This window comes from Ambystoma mexicanum, chromosome 9 (genome assembly GCF_040938575.1).
Source record: "Ambystoma mexicanum isolate Mex_15411 chromosome 9, UKY_AmexF1_1, whole genome shotgun sequence".
NCBI lineage: Eukaryota > Metazoa > Chordata > Amphibia > Caudata > Ambystomatidae > Ambystoma > Ambystoma mexicanum.
Window position 1 is genome coordinate 825,508,748 of NC_090931.1, and position 19,997 is coordinate 825,528,744.

At 46.4% G+C, this 19,997-nt stretch overlaps 1 protein-coding gene across 2 annotated transcripts in view; it reads right to left on the reverse strand.

Annotated features, from left to right (window-relative positions):
* Positions 1-497: 497 nt before the first annotated feature.
* SUMO3 (small ubiquitin like modifier 3) overlaps positions 498-19,997 on the reverse strand; it is a 40,673-nt gene continuing 21,173 nt past the window's right edge. For both annotated transcript variants that reach the window (XM_069615848.1, XM_069615847.1), the window contains exons 3-4: positions 1,750-1,821; positions 498-1,185 (exon numbers count right to left, since the gene is read on the reverse strand). In XM_069615848.1, the coding sequence (XP_069471949.1) occupies positions 1,123-1,185; positions 1,750-1,821 (135 nt within the window). In that variant the 3' untranslated portion in view covers positions 498-1,122. The remainder of the gene's footprint in view (positions 1,186-1,749; positions 1,822-19,997) is intronic.

Here is a 19,997-nt window from a genome sequence, read left to right on the forward strand (position 1 = left end):
CTCCGTATGATGCCACCCACCCACGTAATCCTGACCCAAACGTTTGTTACTTGAACCCGTCCCGTTTTTGTGTGCTCCCTGAGGGTTTGTGGCACGGTGTACAAAAATTGCAAACATGTCAGATCTTTAGAAATCCATCATTGCTACCAACTTGGCAGTGGACATGTACATAGGACAGAGTTGGGGTTCTGCAAATAATGAAACTTCCTTCAAAAGACAAGCTGAATATTTAAGAGTGGACATATCAATGTAGTTCAACTAAAGTTTACTGTGCTCTTTCCAATATCAATGTAACATTTAAACATGTGCTGGGCATACAATAGAAAGGCCAAATGTTTTCTAATCAAAATTGGCTAAGGTTACCAATGTACAGGAAATTGATATTGTGCTCACCCCTTGGGTTACTTATAGATAAGTGTACATAAAACATGTAAAACAGATGGCCTACACTGACACTACACAAAAAAAGACCTGGTTGGAGTCAAAAAAGCGTTCCCTTAAAATGTGCACTGTACTTTATTTTACCATGTTCTGACAGCACATTTAAATTTTGCACTTTTAGACCAAGTATTGTAATCTGCATATACAGTTCACATAGCCTACGCATTTAGCATGTTCGGAGTAATCAAAGTGATTGCACAACATGTACTAAAAATCAAAAGCATTTACTACCCCCCGCCCCAAATCCCTCTGTGAAGAGTAACCCACTGCGGCAGGGAATATTTGTAGTTATTTACATCATCGTCAGACAAAAGTTGTGGGGCAGAAAGGAGCATCTTGAGCCACAGGTTAAGGGGGTGGGGGGAGGAGCACCTGTTCCAAAACACAGGGGATATTTAGGCCACAAGTAAAAAAAATATATATATATGACAGCAGAGAAATAATATTGGTTTAGCAAGACAAAACAATTCCCCGCTAGGCCCGATTTATGATGCCGACTTCTCCCTAGAGACACTGTGCAAATGAAAATTGAATGTCAAGGTGATCAAACATTTTGGTAAAGTCCTCTAAGTATCAGAAATAGGATGATCAGCATATTTGTTTCACTATTTAATAGCAAATCCAAGGACAGATGAGGAAGTGGGTTGGAGAAAACAGAGTCCGCCTTCAAGCAATACCGGCTTAACACACTCCACCAGTCTGCTGTTGAAACACATCAATGGTATCCTCATCTTCCATCTCCAGCTGTGAAGCACAAGAAAATCATTTTAGTACAAAAACTTAACCACTATCTCACTAAGGACTGCACTACCACCACACTGTGGAGATCAAATGTGCAGGCTACACTGGCCAATGTGTGTACAGCCTTACAGACAATGGGTTATCTGCTATTTTATACTCCCAAAAAAAAAAAATTATTCAAAAAAGTTAAACGGATATATGGGACATTGTGCCCATGTTTTCAACCGCACAGATCCAGGGATGCGTTTTGGGCCATTAGTGCATGTAGTACCACAGGAAGAAACTAGCACTGCCTGGAAGTAGTAAACAAATCTTCTCATGTATATAACTAGGTGCAAAGGAATATTTATTGCAAAAACAATGTTTTCCAGTAAAACATTCACTCGCATTGGATTTGTATTTGCCAAAAGATTTTACTGCTAACAATAGGGAGTAAAATATTCCCACTTCAAAATCTTATCTGGAGCACGGTGTGCGCATTTTAGTTTTAGAACCACATATCAAATAAACTAGCAGGGCTCATGAAGATGCTAAAGAAAATAGCAAAATGTAGATAAAGAAATATACCTGTGCCGGTGTATCAGTTTCATTAATCGGCTGTCCATCAAATCTGAATCTTATTTGCCTCATTGACAAACCCTGTAAAATACATAGAACACATTTAAGATTAAGAAGATAGTGTAAATGTCAATACAATGCTCAAACTGAGCATGGTAGAACATGTTTGCATCCTTCAACAGACCCATACAAGGCTTTCTCACATACTTACTCTAGAGTTGCCATAAAATACAAAATTCACTTCTTTCAATAAGCATAGCAAAGAACAGTAGTACAAGCTGTCAAGTAAAACGATTGTGATAAAACGTGTCCAACAGGGCTAGTTTGTGGAATGGGATCATGTGTTCTTTAATAAAAAAATATTAACTATTCATACACAATTCAGTAACCAAATTAAACCAGAAATGCAAAGAAGGGACCAGAACAACAAGAAGGAACCACACAACGAAGGTAACTGAGGGAATCGTGAAGTTTAAGGGGCAGGTAGGAGGTAAGTTGAACACAAGGGCTCAGCTACCCTCTGCGGGCCCACCCAATAAATGTACCGCCAAAAAAAGCCCAGCAGCTTCATGAAGTTGAGTGCCAAAAACCAAACTGACCTTCCCCCAAATAATGTGGGGGTAGAGGGTAGAATGGGTCGCTAATCTATTAAAACAAAGCCTTTGTGGACATACACCCTTGAAGATTAGGTTGAACATCTTAGTACGAAAACTGTTTCTGCAAATATTAGGTAGTCCCTGCTCCTGCAGCGGCAAACATTGCAACTCCAGATTGCCGTGCAACAATTTGGGACACACTCATCCAATGTTTGGAGACCTGTCCTCAGTGAATAAAACTAGTCATTGATCACAGCTAGCAATTCAGAAGATCATATTGGTAGTTACAGGAGTTTCCTCAGGACTGGCATCTTAGCTATTCAGAATGTGCATGATTCGACAAGGTACTTACACTGAATAGCTACAACCGCTAATGTACACTAACAATTCCACTTTAGCCCAAATACCTAATGGTGAACGACGGGAGAAGATGCCACTTGCAGCTTGAGGTTACAGATACACATTTTTCATAGACTGCCATTTAGCAATAGGTGTGTAACCTTGTTCAATATTGCCATGGGTGATTCTTTGAAGGGATTTTGCCTTAATAGCTACAGGTTATTTACCCATTGTAAGAGAGAAGCATCTTTGGTTTACATTTGAGAATCAGGTCTAAAAACATTAATACTTTTGTCCTCGCTTAAGTCTCAGCTGGGTCATACAAGTCTACACCCGAGGTGCCTTGCACAGAAATGCTAAAAGATACACGGTGCAATGAACTTCAAATGTATACTCTTGCAGCCAGTCCGTTTTCATCCATACTTGCGGGGCATGAGCATAACTAGGGTGTAGACACTTTCCCCACATCAGTCACTAAAATTATTATCACTCGCCCTCGTTGATGCCTAGGAACACAGATGCTGTGCTTCCCTCACCACTCTTCTGAAGAGCAGAGTGCCTTCCCAGGCCCTGTGCCACCCCCCCCCCCCTGTCCCGACAGAGCCACCGAAGAGTTTGTGCTCCTGGGAGAGACGCAATTTTTGATTTTCACAGGGACCAAGGCGATGCCACTGGAAGCCAGTGGCAAAGTTGTAGCGCTTGGAAAGGCATGCACATTTTATTTCACATTTATAAAGCATACAAGCAGCCTGTGGGCATCGTGGTGGTTACAGAATAAGGAAGCTTAGTTACATGAAGAATACAGTATGGCATTAAAAGACATCCGAGGTGTGTTGGTTAATGGGTCCACTTTCGACTAATGGGCAATATACCATACCACCCAGCATGACCTCTAGCATGGCAAATTCACCACCTTCTGACTTCCAGCCACTACACCCATAAGCCTACAAACCAAACTGGTACTGTGAAGGGCCTTAAATGTCTGTCCAGAATGGAGACAGATTAGAGGTTACAACAGGCTGGGTCAATTTGACTGCTGCTGAAGGTTTTTTCGACTTCAGACAGCTTAGATGCCGGCAGATGGCGAGGGGCAAAAGTGCCAGTCCTTAGAACCAACCCAAGAATCAGGGTTGGGTAGATTGGTCTGTCCCCACGACCTTTGAGTCCACTCCATACACTATGGTATTCAGGCTGCAGGGCCACACAATGGCTCAGCCGAGACCATCCCCATTAGTCTTAGCCCGCAGTGCCATTATTATGTTCACAGCACCCTCAACAGGATCCACTTCTGCATGAAATCACTCAAGCAGATTATGGCCACCCTCTAGTGTGCTCTTGGAAATAGCTCTGGCATCCAAGCCATCATGCTGCACATAGCTCTCGATACAGTTTCTCCATCACTGCAGTTCTTACCCATCCCCTACTGCTGGCAGATCAGTTTAGATACACTGCAGCCTATGCTCCAACCTTCAGTGAAAAGGCTGGTCACTCCACCACCCCACCAATCAGATCTGTTGCCAAGGGTGGTGCTGCATTTGTGGTCTTCCTGTCTTCCTTTTGTATGCAATTTGTGAGTCATCTGCAGTTTCAACAGGTGAGCCTATAAAAATGTTTGATCTTCAAAGATGCCATTGCTATTCGAGGAGCCTCCTGCTCCCTTGAGAACTCTAGAGATAACGGGTTTCAGTTAGTTTGGTTTCTTCATGCTTAATTGGTATGCTGTGGTTAACAGTGTATGCGAGCTGTCGAGTAGTAAGTACCAATGTGATGTCATTCCTGGCATTTTGGAGGTAATCCCAAAGGAACACAAGTGCTGATTTGGTGCCTCTCACAGGTCTAAAAAATCAACGCGAGTAATGTAATGCAAAAAGGGTCTCTATGGCTCCAAGATTATGTAGCTCTCTAGACCTTTGGCTGGGTACAGTAGGATTGAGAAAGGCCAAAGATGACCAGTTTTCTAAGTCTCCATCATAGTTTTGATGTAGTCAGTGTCACAGATGGAACAGCAAAATGATTGTGTGGTCTTAATTGGGTTTGAGGATTCCTTAATCAGTGAGGTGCAAAGATTGCTTGGGAAGAGGAGTGTAGTGGAGCAGTAGGCAGACAATGAAATGCAGGAAAATAAAGAGGATTAACAGGTCACAAAGCTCCAAGTAGGTTAAATGGAAGTTCCATATCAAAGCAATATGGATCGAGATAAGGCATGTGTAACAGTCAACTCAAAGCTTCCAGCAGAATAAAGGCAATATAGATAGTTGCTGAAACCTTGTGTAGCCAGGCACTGCATAATTGTGACTTCCATACTTTAGCAGCTTGGGGCTCACAACGAGACGGCACACAATAGCCACGTTAAACCGATTTTATTTAACACAAAAGCGATCTTTTAGACAAAAATCGAAAACATACAGGGTTAAAAAATTTTTTTAAAAAGTCTCTTTTCTAAGCTTACACGAATGTCAGGGTTTCTCCAAGATTCAGCGTTCTTCCCAGTCAAGTCAATTCTTTGTACTCTGTTCTCCAGTTGGTCTCATGTTTCCACAACAGTAATTACTTCGAAAAATACATTTGTGGGTTTAAAAAAATAAGTAAAAAAAAAGGGATGTAGGGGGGTGGCCACCCAAATTAAAATAAATGTTTTGAAGTGAAATGTCAAAGTAATCACTGTTGTGGAAATGACATGGAACCCTCCGGTTGTCTGGCCGATCTTCTCTGGGTCTCTATCAGAAGCTGAATGTAGTAGACATTTCCTTCCAAGATAGACATGCAAGGGTTTCAATTCCAAGTTCCTTAAGAGGGCTGTACGCCGTACTTTGCTCCTCAACTCCTGTCCCTTTGGTGCCATTAATTCCACCTACCATGGGCTTGTGCCCTTCAGTTCGAGTTCCAAGTCCCTACTCTAGGGCAGGGTCTTGCTTGCCCCTCCAGATATGCTAGTCTAGCCTCAAATCTGCTCTCAAAACTAGCTCCTACTCCAAACACTGCTTAACTGAGAATCTGGGTTGATCTGGCCCGTGACCTGCTCACCAGGAGTTGGTTTTTCAGATGTCAGATCCAGGGCTGCATTTGCTTGAGCCAAAATGGGGAACCTTTATCTTTTGCTATTTTTGTGCCCAGCCAAGCCTTTAGAGGATTGGTCCACCGTCTTGGATTTTCTTCCCCTCCCATGCACAGCCCCAGCTTCTCATGGAGTCTCCCAAGCATGGAGTTGGTAGGTATCCAGGCCCATCAGGTTTTCTTTAGGCAAGCAGATGGAAAGCATTGTTAAAATGTTCCATTGGCTCAAGATGCCGGGCCCCAAACACAGCATTAATGTGCCTGAGAGATCCGCAGCAAGATAGTCACTGGAAAATGGTGTACAATGTTCGAGTCTTGCATGTTTTTCTTTTTTTTTTTAACCATGGATGTAATCATACCCCTTATAATCAGGCAATTGAGTAATATCTGTAGAAATGTACACAAAGTAAAATACTGCCGGCAATTGGGGAATTCAGTTTACAAGAATAATGTAGATTAGCAGCTACCCTCCTGATGCAACATTGCTTTAAAAAGGTGGCTGTGTAAACAGTATTTATTTGTATTCATTTCTTCCAAGCGCCAAATGCCCATAGGCCTCAAGGAACAAGACAAAAAGGACATACAGGGCCTAATGAAGGGAGGCACAGCCGATAAATCTAGCCCAAAGAAAGTCCGTTTTGACCAGCAAGGAGGTGGTAATCGATCGTATTTTGATGGAACATTACATTCCTTGGATGCCTGCACTGAGGAACTGCATCCATCGAATTTAGACAATTTAAAACTTGACAGTTTAAATTTATGCAAGTCCCCCGGTCGTAAAACACGAGCAGGTTCATCAGGCGTCAATGGTTTTGTTAAATAGAGAGGGGCAGTGGATGACAAACATTTGTGAGCCAGTGTGAGAATCTTATAAAATCCTGCGCACCACAAGCGACCAGTGTACTTTTCCTGGCATCTGATCATGTTTTCTCAAACTGCACTGTTCTGAACCAACTGCAAGGACTGGATATTTTATTTGTGGTCCCTGCCAAGAGACTATTGCAGTAATCAAGTCTCGAAATGACACGGGCTGATGCCAAAAGTAGATGTGTTCTCAATAGAGATAGGGCCCGAGAGTTTAATCGTGTAACCACAGGAGGTCCTAAATATGGGATACATAATCTTTCATATTAAGGTCTGCATCAACTTAAACACCCAGTGTTTAACACTGGTGGAGATTGGGATCTGGCTATTAGCAATGCTAAAATTCTTGTATGAGGCATCAAGTTTGTTTAACCTGTGACTGGTTGTTACAATAAGTTCAGTCTTGCTACCGTTACAAGCAAGTTAATTTGTAATCACACAGGACTGGATTGCTGAATAGACTTAAGTGGCTCAAAGTCCAATTTGTAGTCCGAGAGTTTAAAGACCACCTGGGTGTCATCAGCATAGTTTGTATAACTGACACACAGACAATCAAGCAAATCAGGTAATGATCTGATGTAAATGTTAGTGCTGGCGAAATACAGTAGAAATGCAAATCTCAACCAGTGGTCTGGTCCTTCCCTTGGCAGACATGCAGTGTTATCTGACGCTTACCTGACAAGACCATGCTCCCAACCATGGGATGGCTTTTATGGGTGCTCTCCCATAGTGCCTGGAACATACTGACGCCTCTTGGTGCAGAGACCAGCACGTTTGATCAGAGCCTTGACACATTGCCATCTACGGGAAAGGGCTTGGTAGAAATTCCCCAGCCCAAAACCACTACTTGGGATGATAAACTGTTCTCTGTAGGCCCTTGCGCCTGGCCTCAACAGCTACAGCAAATGAACGGAAGTTTTCAGTTGCTTCCTGAAAATTGTTAAAGTAATTGGTACAGGTGTTGTACTGCTCATTTCAACTATATTTCCATTTGCACCCAGATGCAGGCTGCTGCCAGGCTCTCCCATGGGATATGTGCAGTATGACAATGCATTACTTACCGTAAAAGCATTTGATGGTTGCATCTGCTTAGATTCACATGCTGTGCATAGGTCCGACATCCAGTGGTCACTGCGGAGTATTGCATTTTGTTTTTCGTAGTCGAAAAAGGGGGACGTCGACAAGGCGTGTCTGTAACACTATCCCTATAGTGACGTGCGTTGTACCCACAATCCCTCACGCGTCGAGGTCCCTCTGTTTGTATTTTTCTGCCCTGAGGGAGCCTTCTAGACGTGAGTGAGTACAGAAAAAGAGAAATATAGAAAAGGATGTCTATGTTCCTTCCATCCGAGCGGGGAGGAAGGGTGGGCGCATGTGAATCTAAGCAGATACAACCATCAGAAATGCTTTTAAGGTAAGTAATGCATTGTCTTCTGATGTTTGTTAATCTGCTTAGAATCACATGCTGTGCATAGACTAGCGAGCAGTACCCGGAGTTGGCGGTGGGTTATGAGAAGGAACAGTAGAGAAAAGATGTCTTAATACTGCCTGTCCCACCTGGGAGTCAGATCTAGAGTGTGCATCTAGACAGTGTTTTGTAAAGGTGTGCACAGAACTCCAGGTAGCCGCTTAGTAATGCATTGTCTTCTGATGTTTGTTAATCTGCTTAGAATCACATGCTGTGCATAGACTAGCGAGCAGTACCCGGAGTTGGCAGTGGGTTATGAGAAGGAACAGTAGAGAAAAGATGTCTTAATACTGCCTGTCCCACCTGGGAGTCAGATCTAGAGTGTGCATCTAGACAGTAGTGTTTTGTAAAGGTGTGCACAGAACTCCAGGTAGCCGCTTTGCAGATGGACTCAAGAGGAACATTTGCAATGAACGCTATGGAAGCCCCAGTGCCTCGAGTGGAATGTGCTCTTGGCTTGAAGGGTAGTTCTCTCTTAGCAAGAGTGTAACAGAGTGATGCATTGAACAATCCATCTAGATATAGTGGACTAAACTGCATCTCCTTCTCTTCCTGCTGCCACAGAGACAAAGAACTGATTAGTCTTTCTCAGTGGTCTGGTTCTTTCCATGTAGAACATGACAGCTCTGCGTACATCTAGTGTATGTAGACTTTTTTCTCCCAAGCTGGAAGGGTTTTGAAAGAACGTTGGTAGTTCCATTGACTGGTTTACGTGAAATTTCAAGATGAATTTTGGTGCAAACCTTGGGTGTGTGCGTAGAACCACCTTATCCTTGTGAACTGTTACGAAGGGGTCTAGTACAGAAAGAGCCTGTAGTTCACTTACTCTCCTAATGGAGGTGATAGCTATTAGGAAAGCAGTCTTAAGAGTGAGGTCTTTAAGAGTTACCTTGTGCATGGGTTAGAAAGGAGGGCCCATGAGTCTAGAAAGTACCACATTTAAGTCCCATGCGGGAGCTGGGTTAGCTATCGGAGGTTGTATTCTCTTTACCCCCTCCATGAAGGCCTTGATAACTGGTATCTTCCACCACGACACTAAGTTGGGAAGTGGTGTATGCAGAAAGTGCCGCTAGGTGGACTTTAATGGAATTGAACACTAGACCTGAATCCAGTAAATGGGTCAAGTACAGAACAATGTTAGTGGGAGAGCAGTCAACCGGGTTGATGCTCTTACCTCTACACCAGATGACAAATCTTTTCCACTTGCTAGAATAGCAGTGGCGAGTATTGGGTTTTCTGGCTTCCCCGAGGATGTCCATACATCTGTGCGGGAGTTGTAAATGTCCAAATTCTATGATCTCAGGAGCCAGGCTGCTAAGTTCATGGTCTGAGGGCATGGATGCAGTGTCCTGCCCTTGTCCTGTGACAGCATGTTGTAAGGGCAGGGAAGTTTCACTGGGGGAGATAGGGACATCTCCATCAAGTGAGCGAACCATGGCTGCCGGGCCCACATTGGGGCCACTAGTATCATGGTAACCTGCTCCTGGTGCATCTTGTGCACCACTTTGTTGAGAAAGGGAGTCGGGGGAAAGGCGTAAACAAATTTCCCTGACCATTGAATCGACAGACCGTTCCCCTTGGACTGGTTCTGGGGGTACCTGGAGGCGTAACTTTGGCATTGTGAGTTCTCCATAGTTGCGAACAGGTCTATTTCTGGGAATCCCCATTGCGTGAAGACGTCTAAGACGGCGTCTTCGTGCAATTGCCATTCGTACTCTTCGGGCAGGGGGAAGTCTCTGCTGAGTTTGTCTGCTAGCAGATTGAGTTCCCCTGGTACATGTTGTGCTAGTAGGAACATGTGTTTGAGAGCCCACTTCCATATATTCTGGGACAGATTGGACAGTGAGTGCCCCCTTGCTTGTTGAGGTAGTACATGGCTGTGGTGCTGTCTGTGAGGACCATCACTGTCTTTCCTTGTAGGTGTTCCTGAAAGGCTTTCAGTGCTTTGAACACCGCTAGTAGTTCCAGCAGGTTTATATGCTTGGATGCTAAGCTCGGAGTCCACGCTCCGTGAGCAGTCTGATGGGATAGGTGAGGCCCCCCCCCATCCTGTGAGGGATGAGTCTGTGGTTAGAGTGGCTTCCGCTGCGGCAAAATTTTTCCCCAATAGGTTTTCTTTTGTCCACCACCGTAGCGAGAGAACCAAGGCCTGCGAGACCACCACCAGATCATCCCATTGTCCGCTGGCCTGACACCACTGGCTGTAGAGCCACTCTTGCATAGGGCGCAGGCGCGCGTGAGGTACCAAATACATGACGCCATCATCCCTAGCAAGCGCATTGCTTTGCGTACCGTCACCTCTCGACCTGCCACATAATGGGGGATCTGAAACAGCATGTTTTGGACCCTCTCGTTGGAGGGGAAGACGAGGCCGTTCTTTGTTCAAATTAGAGCCCCTAGGAATTGTTTGATTTGGCTGGGGTCTAAGCTGGACTTCTTTTCGTTGGTGGAGAAGCCCAGTTGGGACAAAGGGTCGACGGTCTTTTGGGTATTGGAGAAGCATGTTTCGTAAGAATCCCCTGTTATGAGCCAGTCGTCGAGGTAAGGGTATACCGGGATGGATAACCTGCGCAGGTGGGCCGCTGCCACTGCCAGTACTTTCGTGAATACCCTTGGTGCAGATGCTATCCCGAAGGGTAGTACTCTGAACTGGTAGTGTTTGTTCTCTATCCTGAACCTGAGGTATTTTCTGTGCGCTGGCAACATTAAAATATGAAAGTATGCATCTTTCATGTCTAGTGTTGTCATGTAATCCCCTTGTGATAACAGTGGGATTACTTCCTGCAAGGTCACCATACGAAACTTTTGGGGTTTGACAAACTTGTTCGCTGGGCGCAGATCTAATACAGGACGCATGGTTAAGTCCTTTTTGGGTACAAGGAAGTACACTGAATAAATACCTTCTGTTACCTGAGATAGGGGGACAGCCTCTATAGGGGGACAGCCTCTATAGCTTCTTTTTTCAGTAGCTCTTCTACTTCTTGAAGAAGAATGGTGAGGTGTTCCGGTGTCATGCGTCGGTTCCGTGGGGGTCTGTACTTCGGGGAACCGTTGAATTCGATGCAGTATCCGTGGGCTATGGTGGATAATACCCAGCGGTCTGACGATATTCCCTCCCATGCTGATAGGAACGATGTTAGCCGGCCCCCTACCGGTGATGCATGGGAGGGGACCCGAATCTTCAGGTCATTTGTTGGTATTGGGTGTGGAACCTTTGGGGCTGGAGCCGCCACCTCTTCCTCTGCCACGGCGTTGGCCTCTTTGACTGAACTGGGTGTTGTTACCCTGGTTAGAGGGCCAGTTGGTAGAGTAAAATTGCTGTTGGTTTTGCTGCTGGCGTTGGCCACGAAAGGAGCGTCTATTGCCATAGCCGCGTCTGTTAGGGGGGGTCCTAGAAATTTGGTCAAGAGTCTTGATGATATCAAACTCTTTCTTCGCATGTTCTAGGGCCTCATCAACTGCTTTCCCAAACAGATGTGTTTGTTCTATGGGCTTATTTATCAGGGAAGCCTGGGTTTTCGGCTTAAATCCCGAATTGCGCAGCCAGACATGGCGTTTGAGAAGTATTCCCTGAACCAGGGAACGGCCAGCCGTCTCTGCGGCATCTAAGGAGTTCTTTACGATGCCCTGGTTTACAAGAGTTCCCTCTGAGATTATAGCTAACAGGCGTGAAACGCAGGGGTTCTGGTGTGTCTTCTGCTTCGCTGTGCAGCTTGCTCCACTGTGCATCTGCGTAGCTAGCTAGTAGGGAATTGTTATTTGCAATCCTAGTTGAGAAGGTGGCGGAGGTCGTGATTCTCTTCCCAAGTGCATAGAGCTTCTTGCCCTCTTTGTCAGGTGGTGCCTCACTAGTGGATAGTGGTACCCTCGCTCTTTTTTTTGTATTAGTAACTACGAGGGAGTCCGGAATAGAATGTCCTCTGATGTACAAAGGGTCAGAGGATGAAGGGATGAAGAGCTTTTCTATCCGAGGGTTGACCCCTCTGACTAAGGCAGGATTGGAAAGGGAAGGAGTTATTCTTCTCTTTATAGAAGCCAGGAGCGGAATAGACTGACTAACAGGGGCTTTTTCTTTAATAACTTTCTCTACAAAGTCTATGTCAGGAAGAGTTTCCCCTGTGTCTATCTCAAAATGCGCTGCTGCCTTGTGCAATAGTGCATTAAGTGAAGGTTGGTCATCTATGGGAGAGGTGTTTCCAATAGGTGAATCCTTGGGAGGAGAAGGGTGAAAGACATCAGGGTCTGAGTGCACTGATGGGGATTGCCAAGGCTGCACTGATGGGGATTGCCAGGGCTGCGAGGTAGCTGTATCTTCTTCAAAAGCTCCTGCACTAGTGTAAAGATCTTCTTCAAACCCCTCTTCCTCATGTTCTTCCTCTTCACCCAAACACTCATCTTCCTGGAGGTATTGCTCCTCTTCAGTGAGGTCATATACGTCTGTAGAAGGGGGAAACAGCCTAGGAATCTTGACCCTAGGGTCATCCTGGGGCCATTCTCTGTCTTTTGTGTGTGGGTGGGTCTTGGCTTCCCAAAAACCTTTCCATTTTCTCCATACAAGAATAGAGTCTTTCACGGGTCTCATGGGGGACCCCTGAATAGTCTAGAGGTGGGAAATCAGTGTTTTCACCTTCAAAACGCTTAGAACGCTCCCACAACGTCGAAGAAAGGTTTCCGTCGCCCTCTGAAAAGCCCTCCGGTAGTTCAGAAGTGCCCTTAGATGAAGGGGGCAGTTCCTGGCTACTCTTGTGCTTTTTCGGTGTTTCTAAAGCTTTTTGTGCGGTATTCGACGTTTGTTTCATCGTCCGCTTAAGTTTGTCTTCGGAAACAATTCTCGCCAGGCTCTCGACAACGAGTTTGTTAGTAGAGGGCTCTGGTGTCGACGTTGCCTGCGTTACGCGTCGTTCAACGGCCGCTCTATGGAGCGTTACGTCGGATGATTGAGGTAGCGCCCGTGTTTGATGAAAGCCCAATCGCTGGTCGCGGCTGCGTTTGCGGGTGGGGCTTGAGACCCTTACGGTCTGAGGTAGACGCTGGAGTGCCCTGCGTCCCCTTCGGCACTGATGGATCCTTCGTCCTCGACGAAGAAGAGCCGTGGGTTGTGTGCTTAGGCCTATGGGGTCTATGTGCATCCTTGTCGCCGGGGTGTTCATCCCCACAATCCCTCGGACGTCGAGGAGCGCGAGCGCTCCTTCTGGTGGTTAATGACTTCCGTAACGGACGTCGACTTATCACTCTCCTCGTCACTTTCTGTAACAGCGGCGGCGGGTGAGGAAACTGACTTCAACATAGCGTAGTCCGCCCACCTCTTAACTTTTCGTTCTTTAAGAGTTCTTGATTTCAAGAGCTTACAAGCCGTGCAGCTGTCCTCCTTATGATCGAGGGGCAAGCAACGATTACAGAGCTTGTGTTTATCATTCCAAGTGTATTTGCCCCTACAGCGTGGGCAAAACTTAAAAGGTGTCCTCTCCATAGCTGAGGCAATAATAACTGGTGATAACAACCCCAAGGGAAAGATCGGGGAGAAAAAGACATTCTCAAAGAGAAGGTAACAGTTCGAACCCCCACTCTCCCTACTGTATGTTGGCCGGCGAGGCCAGGCCACGTGTTCGGCAGCGCCGAAGGATCTCCTCCGTCTCTTCCCCTCCGTCGAAAACTTGCTCGGCGGAGAAACAGCTTCACAGCTAACGTCGAGGGGAAGGATCTTTAACAATATAATTAGTATAAATAAGGACCGAGGTCCGTAGTAAGTATTTGCAATGTCTCTCTAGGAGCTCCGCGTAAGGCGACCAGAAGCTGGGCGGAAAAAAACAATCTGAGGGACCTCGACGTGTGAGGGATTGTGGGTACAACGCACGTCACTATAGGGAATAGTGTTACAGACACGCCTTGTCGACGTCCCCCTTTTTCGACTACGAAAAACAAAATGCAATACTCCGCAGATCATCAAATCATGAACACAGGCTCACCTGCCCCTCTCAAAAAGCACGGAGGGTCTTTGCAGCATGCAACAAATTAAATCAAGTAGTGGCAACCAGTGTCACTGATCAGGACCTAACTAGATAACAGGCAGACCATTGATCAAATCAGATTCACCGTAGACCCTTACAATTAGCCTGCTATGAATGATAATGTTGGATGGAACCCCTAGCTAACCAACCATGCCACTTAAGCACAGTTGTAAGAATAGCTTAGATGAGCCAATATTCTTACTGCACTTAGCAGTAGGTCTCTTATTTTTGCATTTGTAAAGCGCCCAAGCCCAGAGGCATCGAAGCGCTGTTTCAAAACCAGTTACTCAAAAAAGAAGCTTCATAAGATGAGGGGAAAGCATAACAGACATACAAGAGGTTTCACAATGTCACTTGCTGAGGCAGGCAAGGGGCATACCTTATGTCCACAGGTTAGAATACATTTTTTTGTGTTTTTCGGAAAGGCCCAGTGCGATTCCTGCGCTTGTAGTGCATATGGGAGGGAGTTGCAATGCTTGGCTCTAACGGAGGTAAGAAAAGCCTCCTCTCCTTTGACTAGATTACATTTGGGAATTGAGAGGCAGTGTTTGTGAATGGACCTGGCTGGTCTTATTGAATTGGCCCTTACAATCTTTTGTGCCAGGTACACTGGTGCGGTATCAGATTGGCATTTGTGAGAGCATTTTGAACATGATCCTCACGCATGGGGAGCCAGTGGGCTTCCTTTCTGGCTGTGAAATGTGTTCTTGTTTGGAGAAGTTGAGTGCAGAGCGTGTGGCATAGTTTTCGGATTATCTGCATTTTGCCGATGTTTTGTCCGGAGGTCCTTCAAAGAGGAGATTACAATAGTCTAGTCTGGCCCCAATTACAGCTAGAGCAATGTGTCAGGAATTGTCTGGCAGGTTTAATCAACTTGGTTGTGTAGGCAGATGAGGTGGTCAAGTTCACTTGCTGTGCGAGGGCGACCCAGAAAAGCCTGACCTGCGCAGCTTACATTCCCTAGGACTGGTTGATGCATGGTGGGCACAACATTCAAGTAGGTGAGAATACTACTCCAAAGTGCAGTACTCCTAGAATAGAGCTATGGCTCCTCTGGCGTGCACTAATGGGAACAGTTACATATGCAACAATATTACCGAGGACGTATTCTGATCACTCACCAATCCTACGGTTAAGGTTCATCCCAAAACCAATCTCAATACCGCCCCAAATCAATGGTGCAAATATATATATTAGTGAAAAAAACTTTGTTAAAGGGACGTTATGGTTCCAAGTAAAACCGAAAAACCCTTGAAATTCGCCAGTTATGGTAAGCTAAGCAACCACAACTCGCGCCACCACCGTGCACTGCTAAGACTAACACCCACGACATCAAAGATGGCATCACAAATGTCATTGATGACATCACTGATGACAACACGTGTATGTACTTTTCATGAAATGTGTACAAGGGATTCTTATTATAATGTTGCGAAAAAAGTGTCAAGGATGATTGCAATAAATATCATACCCTAATTAGTGCATTGAACGATGCATTGATATAAATAGCATTCTATTATGGGGTTCTATCTAGTATACTAAGCAACTCATGCAGAAACATAGCATTGTGTGCAGCGTACAAGATGAAGGTATAATATTCGTAATGTTAATATGTTGAATAAAACAATTGTTTTCTAGATGTGTACTGTGAAATATGTAATAAGTAGCTAATAAAACCCATGTATTACATAATTGCATTACTATAGACAAAACACAAAGAGAAAAGAACACATACCAATATGGGTATATACAGGGAAAGTGAAGTTAGCAAAAAAGCACAAGTAGTAGCAGAAACAATTCATAACCTAACTGATTATTTTCATGCATGGATAGATGTACACGGGGCATGAGCGGGAGGAATAGAGGCACACGGGGTATGAGTGGGGGTCGGCGGGAGGAATAGAGGCATGAGTGGGGGTCGGCGGGAGGAAGAGGCATGAGCGGGGGTGGGCGGGAAGGATAGAGGCATGAGCGGGGTGGGCGGGAGGGATAGACACACTGGGCATGAGCGGGGGGTGGGGGATAGAGACACGGGGCACGAGCAGGGGTGGGGGATAGAGACACGGGGCATGAGGAGGGGTGGGGGAGGGGAGAGACTCGGGGCATCAGCAGGGGGTGGGGGAGGGGAGCGACACGGGGCATCAGCAGGGGGTGGGGGAGGGGAGCGACACGGGGCATGAGCGGGGGTGGGTGGGAGGGAGAGGTACACAGGGCATGAGCAGGGGGTGGGTGGGAGGGAGAGGTACACAGGGCATGAGCAGGGGGTGGGTGGGAGGGAGAGGTACACAGGGCATGAGCAGGGGGTGGGTGGGAGGGAGAGGTACACAGGGCATGAGCAGTGGGTGGGAGGGAGAGGTACACAGGGCATGAGCAGGGGGTGGGTGGGAGGGAGGGAGAGGTACACAGGGCATGAGCAGTGGGTGGGTGGGAGGGAGGGAGAGGTACACAGGGCATGAGCAGGGGGTGGGTGGGAGGGAGAGGTACACAGGGCATGAGCGGGGGGGTGGGAGGTCGAGGTACACATGGGGCCTCCTGAGCGGGGGGGTGGGGGGTGGGAGGGAGAGTTACACACGGGGCCTGAGCGGGGGGGGGGGAGGGAGAGGTACACACGGGGCCTGAGCAGGGGGGTGGGGGGGTGGGAGGGAGAGGTACACACAGGGCCTGAGCGGGGGGTGGGTGGGAGGGAGGGATAGGTACACAGGGCCTGAGCGGGGGGTGGGTGGGAGGGAGGGATAGGTACACAGGGCCTGAGCGGGGGGAGGGAGAGACACAGGGCCTGAGCAGGGGTGGGTGGGAGGGCTAGGTACACACAGGGCCTGAGCGGGGGGTGGGTGGGAGGGCTAGGTACACACGGGGCCTGAGCGGGGGGTGGGTGGGAGGGCTAGGTACACACGGGGCCTGAGCGGGGGGTGGGTGGGAGGGCTAGGTACACAGGGCATGAGCAGGGGGGGAGGGAGAGAGACAAGGGGCATGAGCGGGGGGAGACACGGGGCATGAGCGGGGGTGGGGAGACAAACAAAAACACGGACATGCCGCACGGACATGAGTTTGTGTGGCAGATCCCGCTCCTCGGCCCGCCGCAGATTGGGAAGGGCACCCATCGGGGATGCCAGCTATCCCCACTCATATTCGCCAGTCATCGAACCATTTGGAGTTACAAACTTTGTCCAACTATATGCAGATGTTCCATTGTACATACGTAACCCGCAGGAGAATTTGAAACCCATCATGAAAGATGGGCCCACGTTTGGTATTCTGTCAGGTCTGCAAGTGAACAGATCCAAGTCTCACCACTGGCACTCTGAAGCCCACTGACATTAGGGGCATTATATACTTGGGGTTAAAATGTGTGGCTCATGGGAATCACTAATCATCAAGCCTACCTGAAGTGTAAACAGGAAAAATTGGTTGCTGCTTACAATCGCGGTGTAGATCCCTCTGCTGAAGGTGGCGGTGCTTCCCAAATATACTTATATGGCCCGGGCACCTCCTTAAAGAACTGGATGCATTGGTATCCAAGTGGCATTCTAGGGCGGTTTGTATGAAATGGTCCACGTTGACTGAACCATATGACCAAGGGGGCTTCATGGCCGCACATTTTCTATTATAATACATAGCAGCGCAAGCACATTTTGCACCTTACTAGTATCAACTTGACACCATTAACCCCCCCTACCCAATCACCCCCAGTCAAATGGAAAAGAACACTGAGCCCTAAGGATATCAGGTCCTTGGTACTTGCCGACATTTGCAAGTGCATGCCTGTTTGACACAATCGGAAAAACAGCTGTGTCCTGGATGTAGTAGTAGTATAGGAAGATGGCCACACTATTGTAATGAAATACCCTTGCATAGATGTCCTTTTCTTACTCCTACTCTAGATGTAAGCGTTTCTAAGACTTGGTCCCGACTACGATATGCGACATTGGAGACATGAATGTAGAACGGATCTTTATTACTATTTCTGAGGCCATCCCATTGTCTGCGAGTGGCCTTTCAATCCAAGAAGAGCAGCCCAATGACCAGTGCCTCTCATTTCAGTGTGGCATGGTGTTGTCTTCTCAATAAATGTCAGACACCCCGACAGGCACAAAGAGTTCCCTTGCACCATTCCAACTTGCCAATGGCTGCCCAATGTGGACAGCCAGCCTGAGGCATTTGATAACACCCCCCCCGCCCACTTCCTGTCCTGCCAGGCACTCAGGGAATCTTTGCTGGCTTTCTTTGAGAAGCCAGAAGACTAAAGAACCTTCCGACCCAGAAAGGATCAGAATGGACAAGCCATCCTGTCCAGGAACTAACAAGGCCACCATTTTGGGGTAAATTTGCCTTAGTACAGAAAGTTATGTAAAAGGTACACTGCCACCAGCCTGGACAGATGGAATTGCCACTAACATTGAAGAGGCGAAAAAAAGGGCACACTATCGCCACAGCCCGCCACATAAAGCGGTGCGTTCTCAGCAAACAAGTAGGATACAAAGTATTCCCCTGCCCTGGTAACTACTGCAAGAGGGACACAGGCAAAGAAAAGAAAATTTAAGAAGCTTTAGTGGCAGTTCTCAGTAAAATGTAGATGCCTAAAAGTTGGAGGAAAGCCGGACTCTAAAGAAATCCCAAAAGTGGTGTAAAAAAATAAATAAAAAGTGGGTTCGACGAGAGTAAAAGGAGAAAAAAAAAAGTGTGGAAAAAGGGTTTCCACTCTACACAAGATACTTACTATAAAAAGAAGGCAACCCCAGCTAAAGTGCTGGGGGACTCACAAGGAGTGGGGATTTCACACAAAGCGACATCTACCCTAACACATTCCAAGGCTTTCTAGAAGTGTAAATATTAGTCCATTGATCACCTTCCTCGTGTTTGGTGTACCAGCACATACTAAATCCAGTAACCCCCCCCCCCCCCCCCCAAGACCCCCAAAAGAAAATAATGCAGTCCTGCTATGGCACACCATTAATTGTTTCTCTTTATTTAATCTTCCCCCTTCCCATTATCCACGTTCTTACTTTACAGGCTAAACTTGCCACTGAACAGCAAGCACATAAACTTCCAACAAGACATAAACTAAACTTAATTTCCATCCAGATAAGACATGATTGGATCACACAAAGTAGCCGAAAAATAATTAGAGTACAAAGAAAAAGCTCTAATGCTCAGTTTATAATAGGTAGAAGTTTACAATAGGTGGAAACAAGCAACTGCAGAATGTTTCCACCCAGCCTGAAACCAGTTGCGCTATTCTTTAGCAATCACCCGTTTACCATGCAAAGCATAAAAAAGTGTGCCTAGCAATTTGCTCCGCAATTCTGTAGGATTGCTAATTAAATTATGTGCAGCAGAGTTAGCTATTTAAATTGTCCTGTTCAATGAAAGCACAAGTCATTCTGCATTCCTCTTGACCTCCGGGATCTCTCCCGCCTCTTTCTGCAAGTTCAAAAGGGGCCAACAGAGTATACTGCAGAAAGTTTTGAGCTCTAGGATAATAGTTTTTTTCTAACAACGGCAAATCAGAAATAATACAAATGATACTTTTATTAAGCTTACTATATCTTGTTTGGCAAAGACTAGTATGTCTTAATTATTATCTGTTCACTGATGTTTAGGTTAGTGGAGCTAAATCTCATATGGTCAACTAGATTTCACTTTGTTGGCTAAGGTGCATCATATTGACGAGTGAACATTTTTGAAAAGGTACATGATCACATGGCCAAAAGCTTTTGATGGGAAAACGAGTTCCGAGACCTGCTGGTTGCATTTATCTGTGCAACAGGTCCTCAACCCAGGAGCTGATCCGAAACTCCGACATTGAATCTCATCAACCAATTGCTTTATAGCAACTACCTCGAAAAGGAGATGGCTGAAAACGTCAATATGCCACCTACTAGTCATCTCATCTGCCTGCTATACACTCCATCCACCCACCCTGCTTAC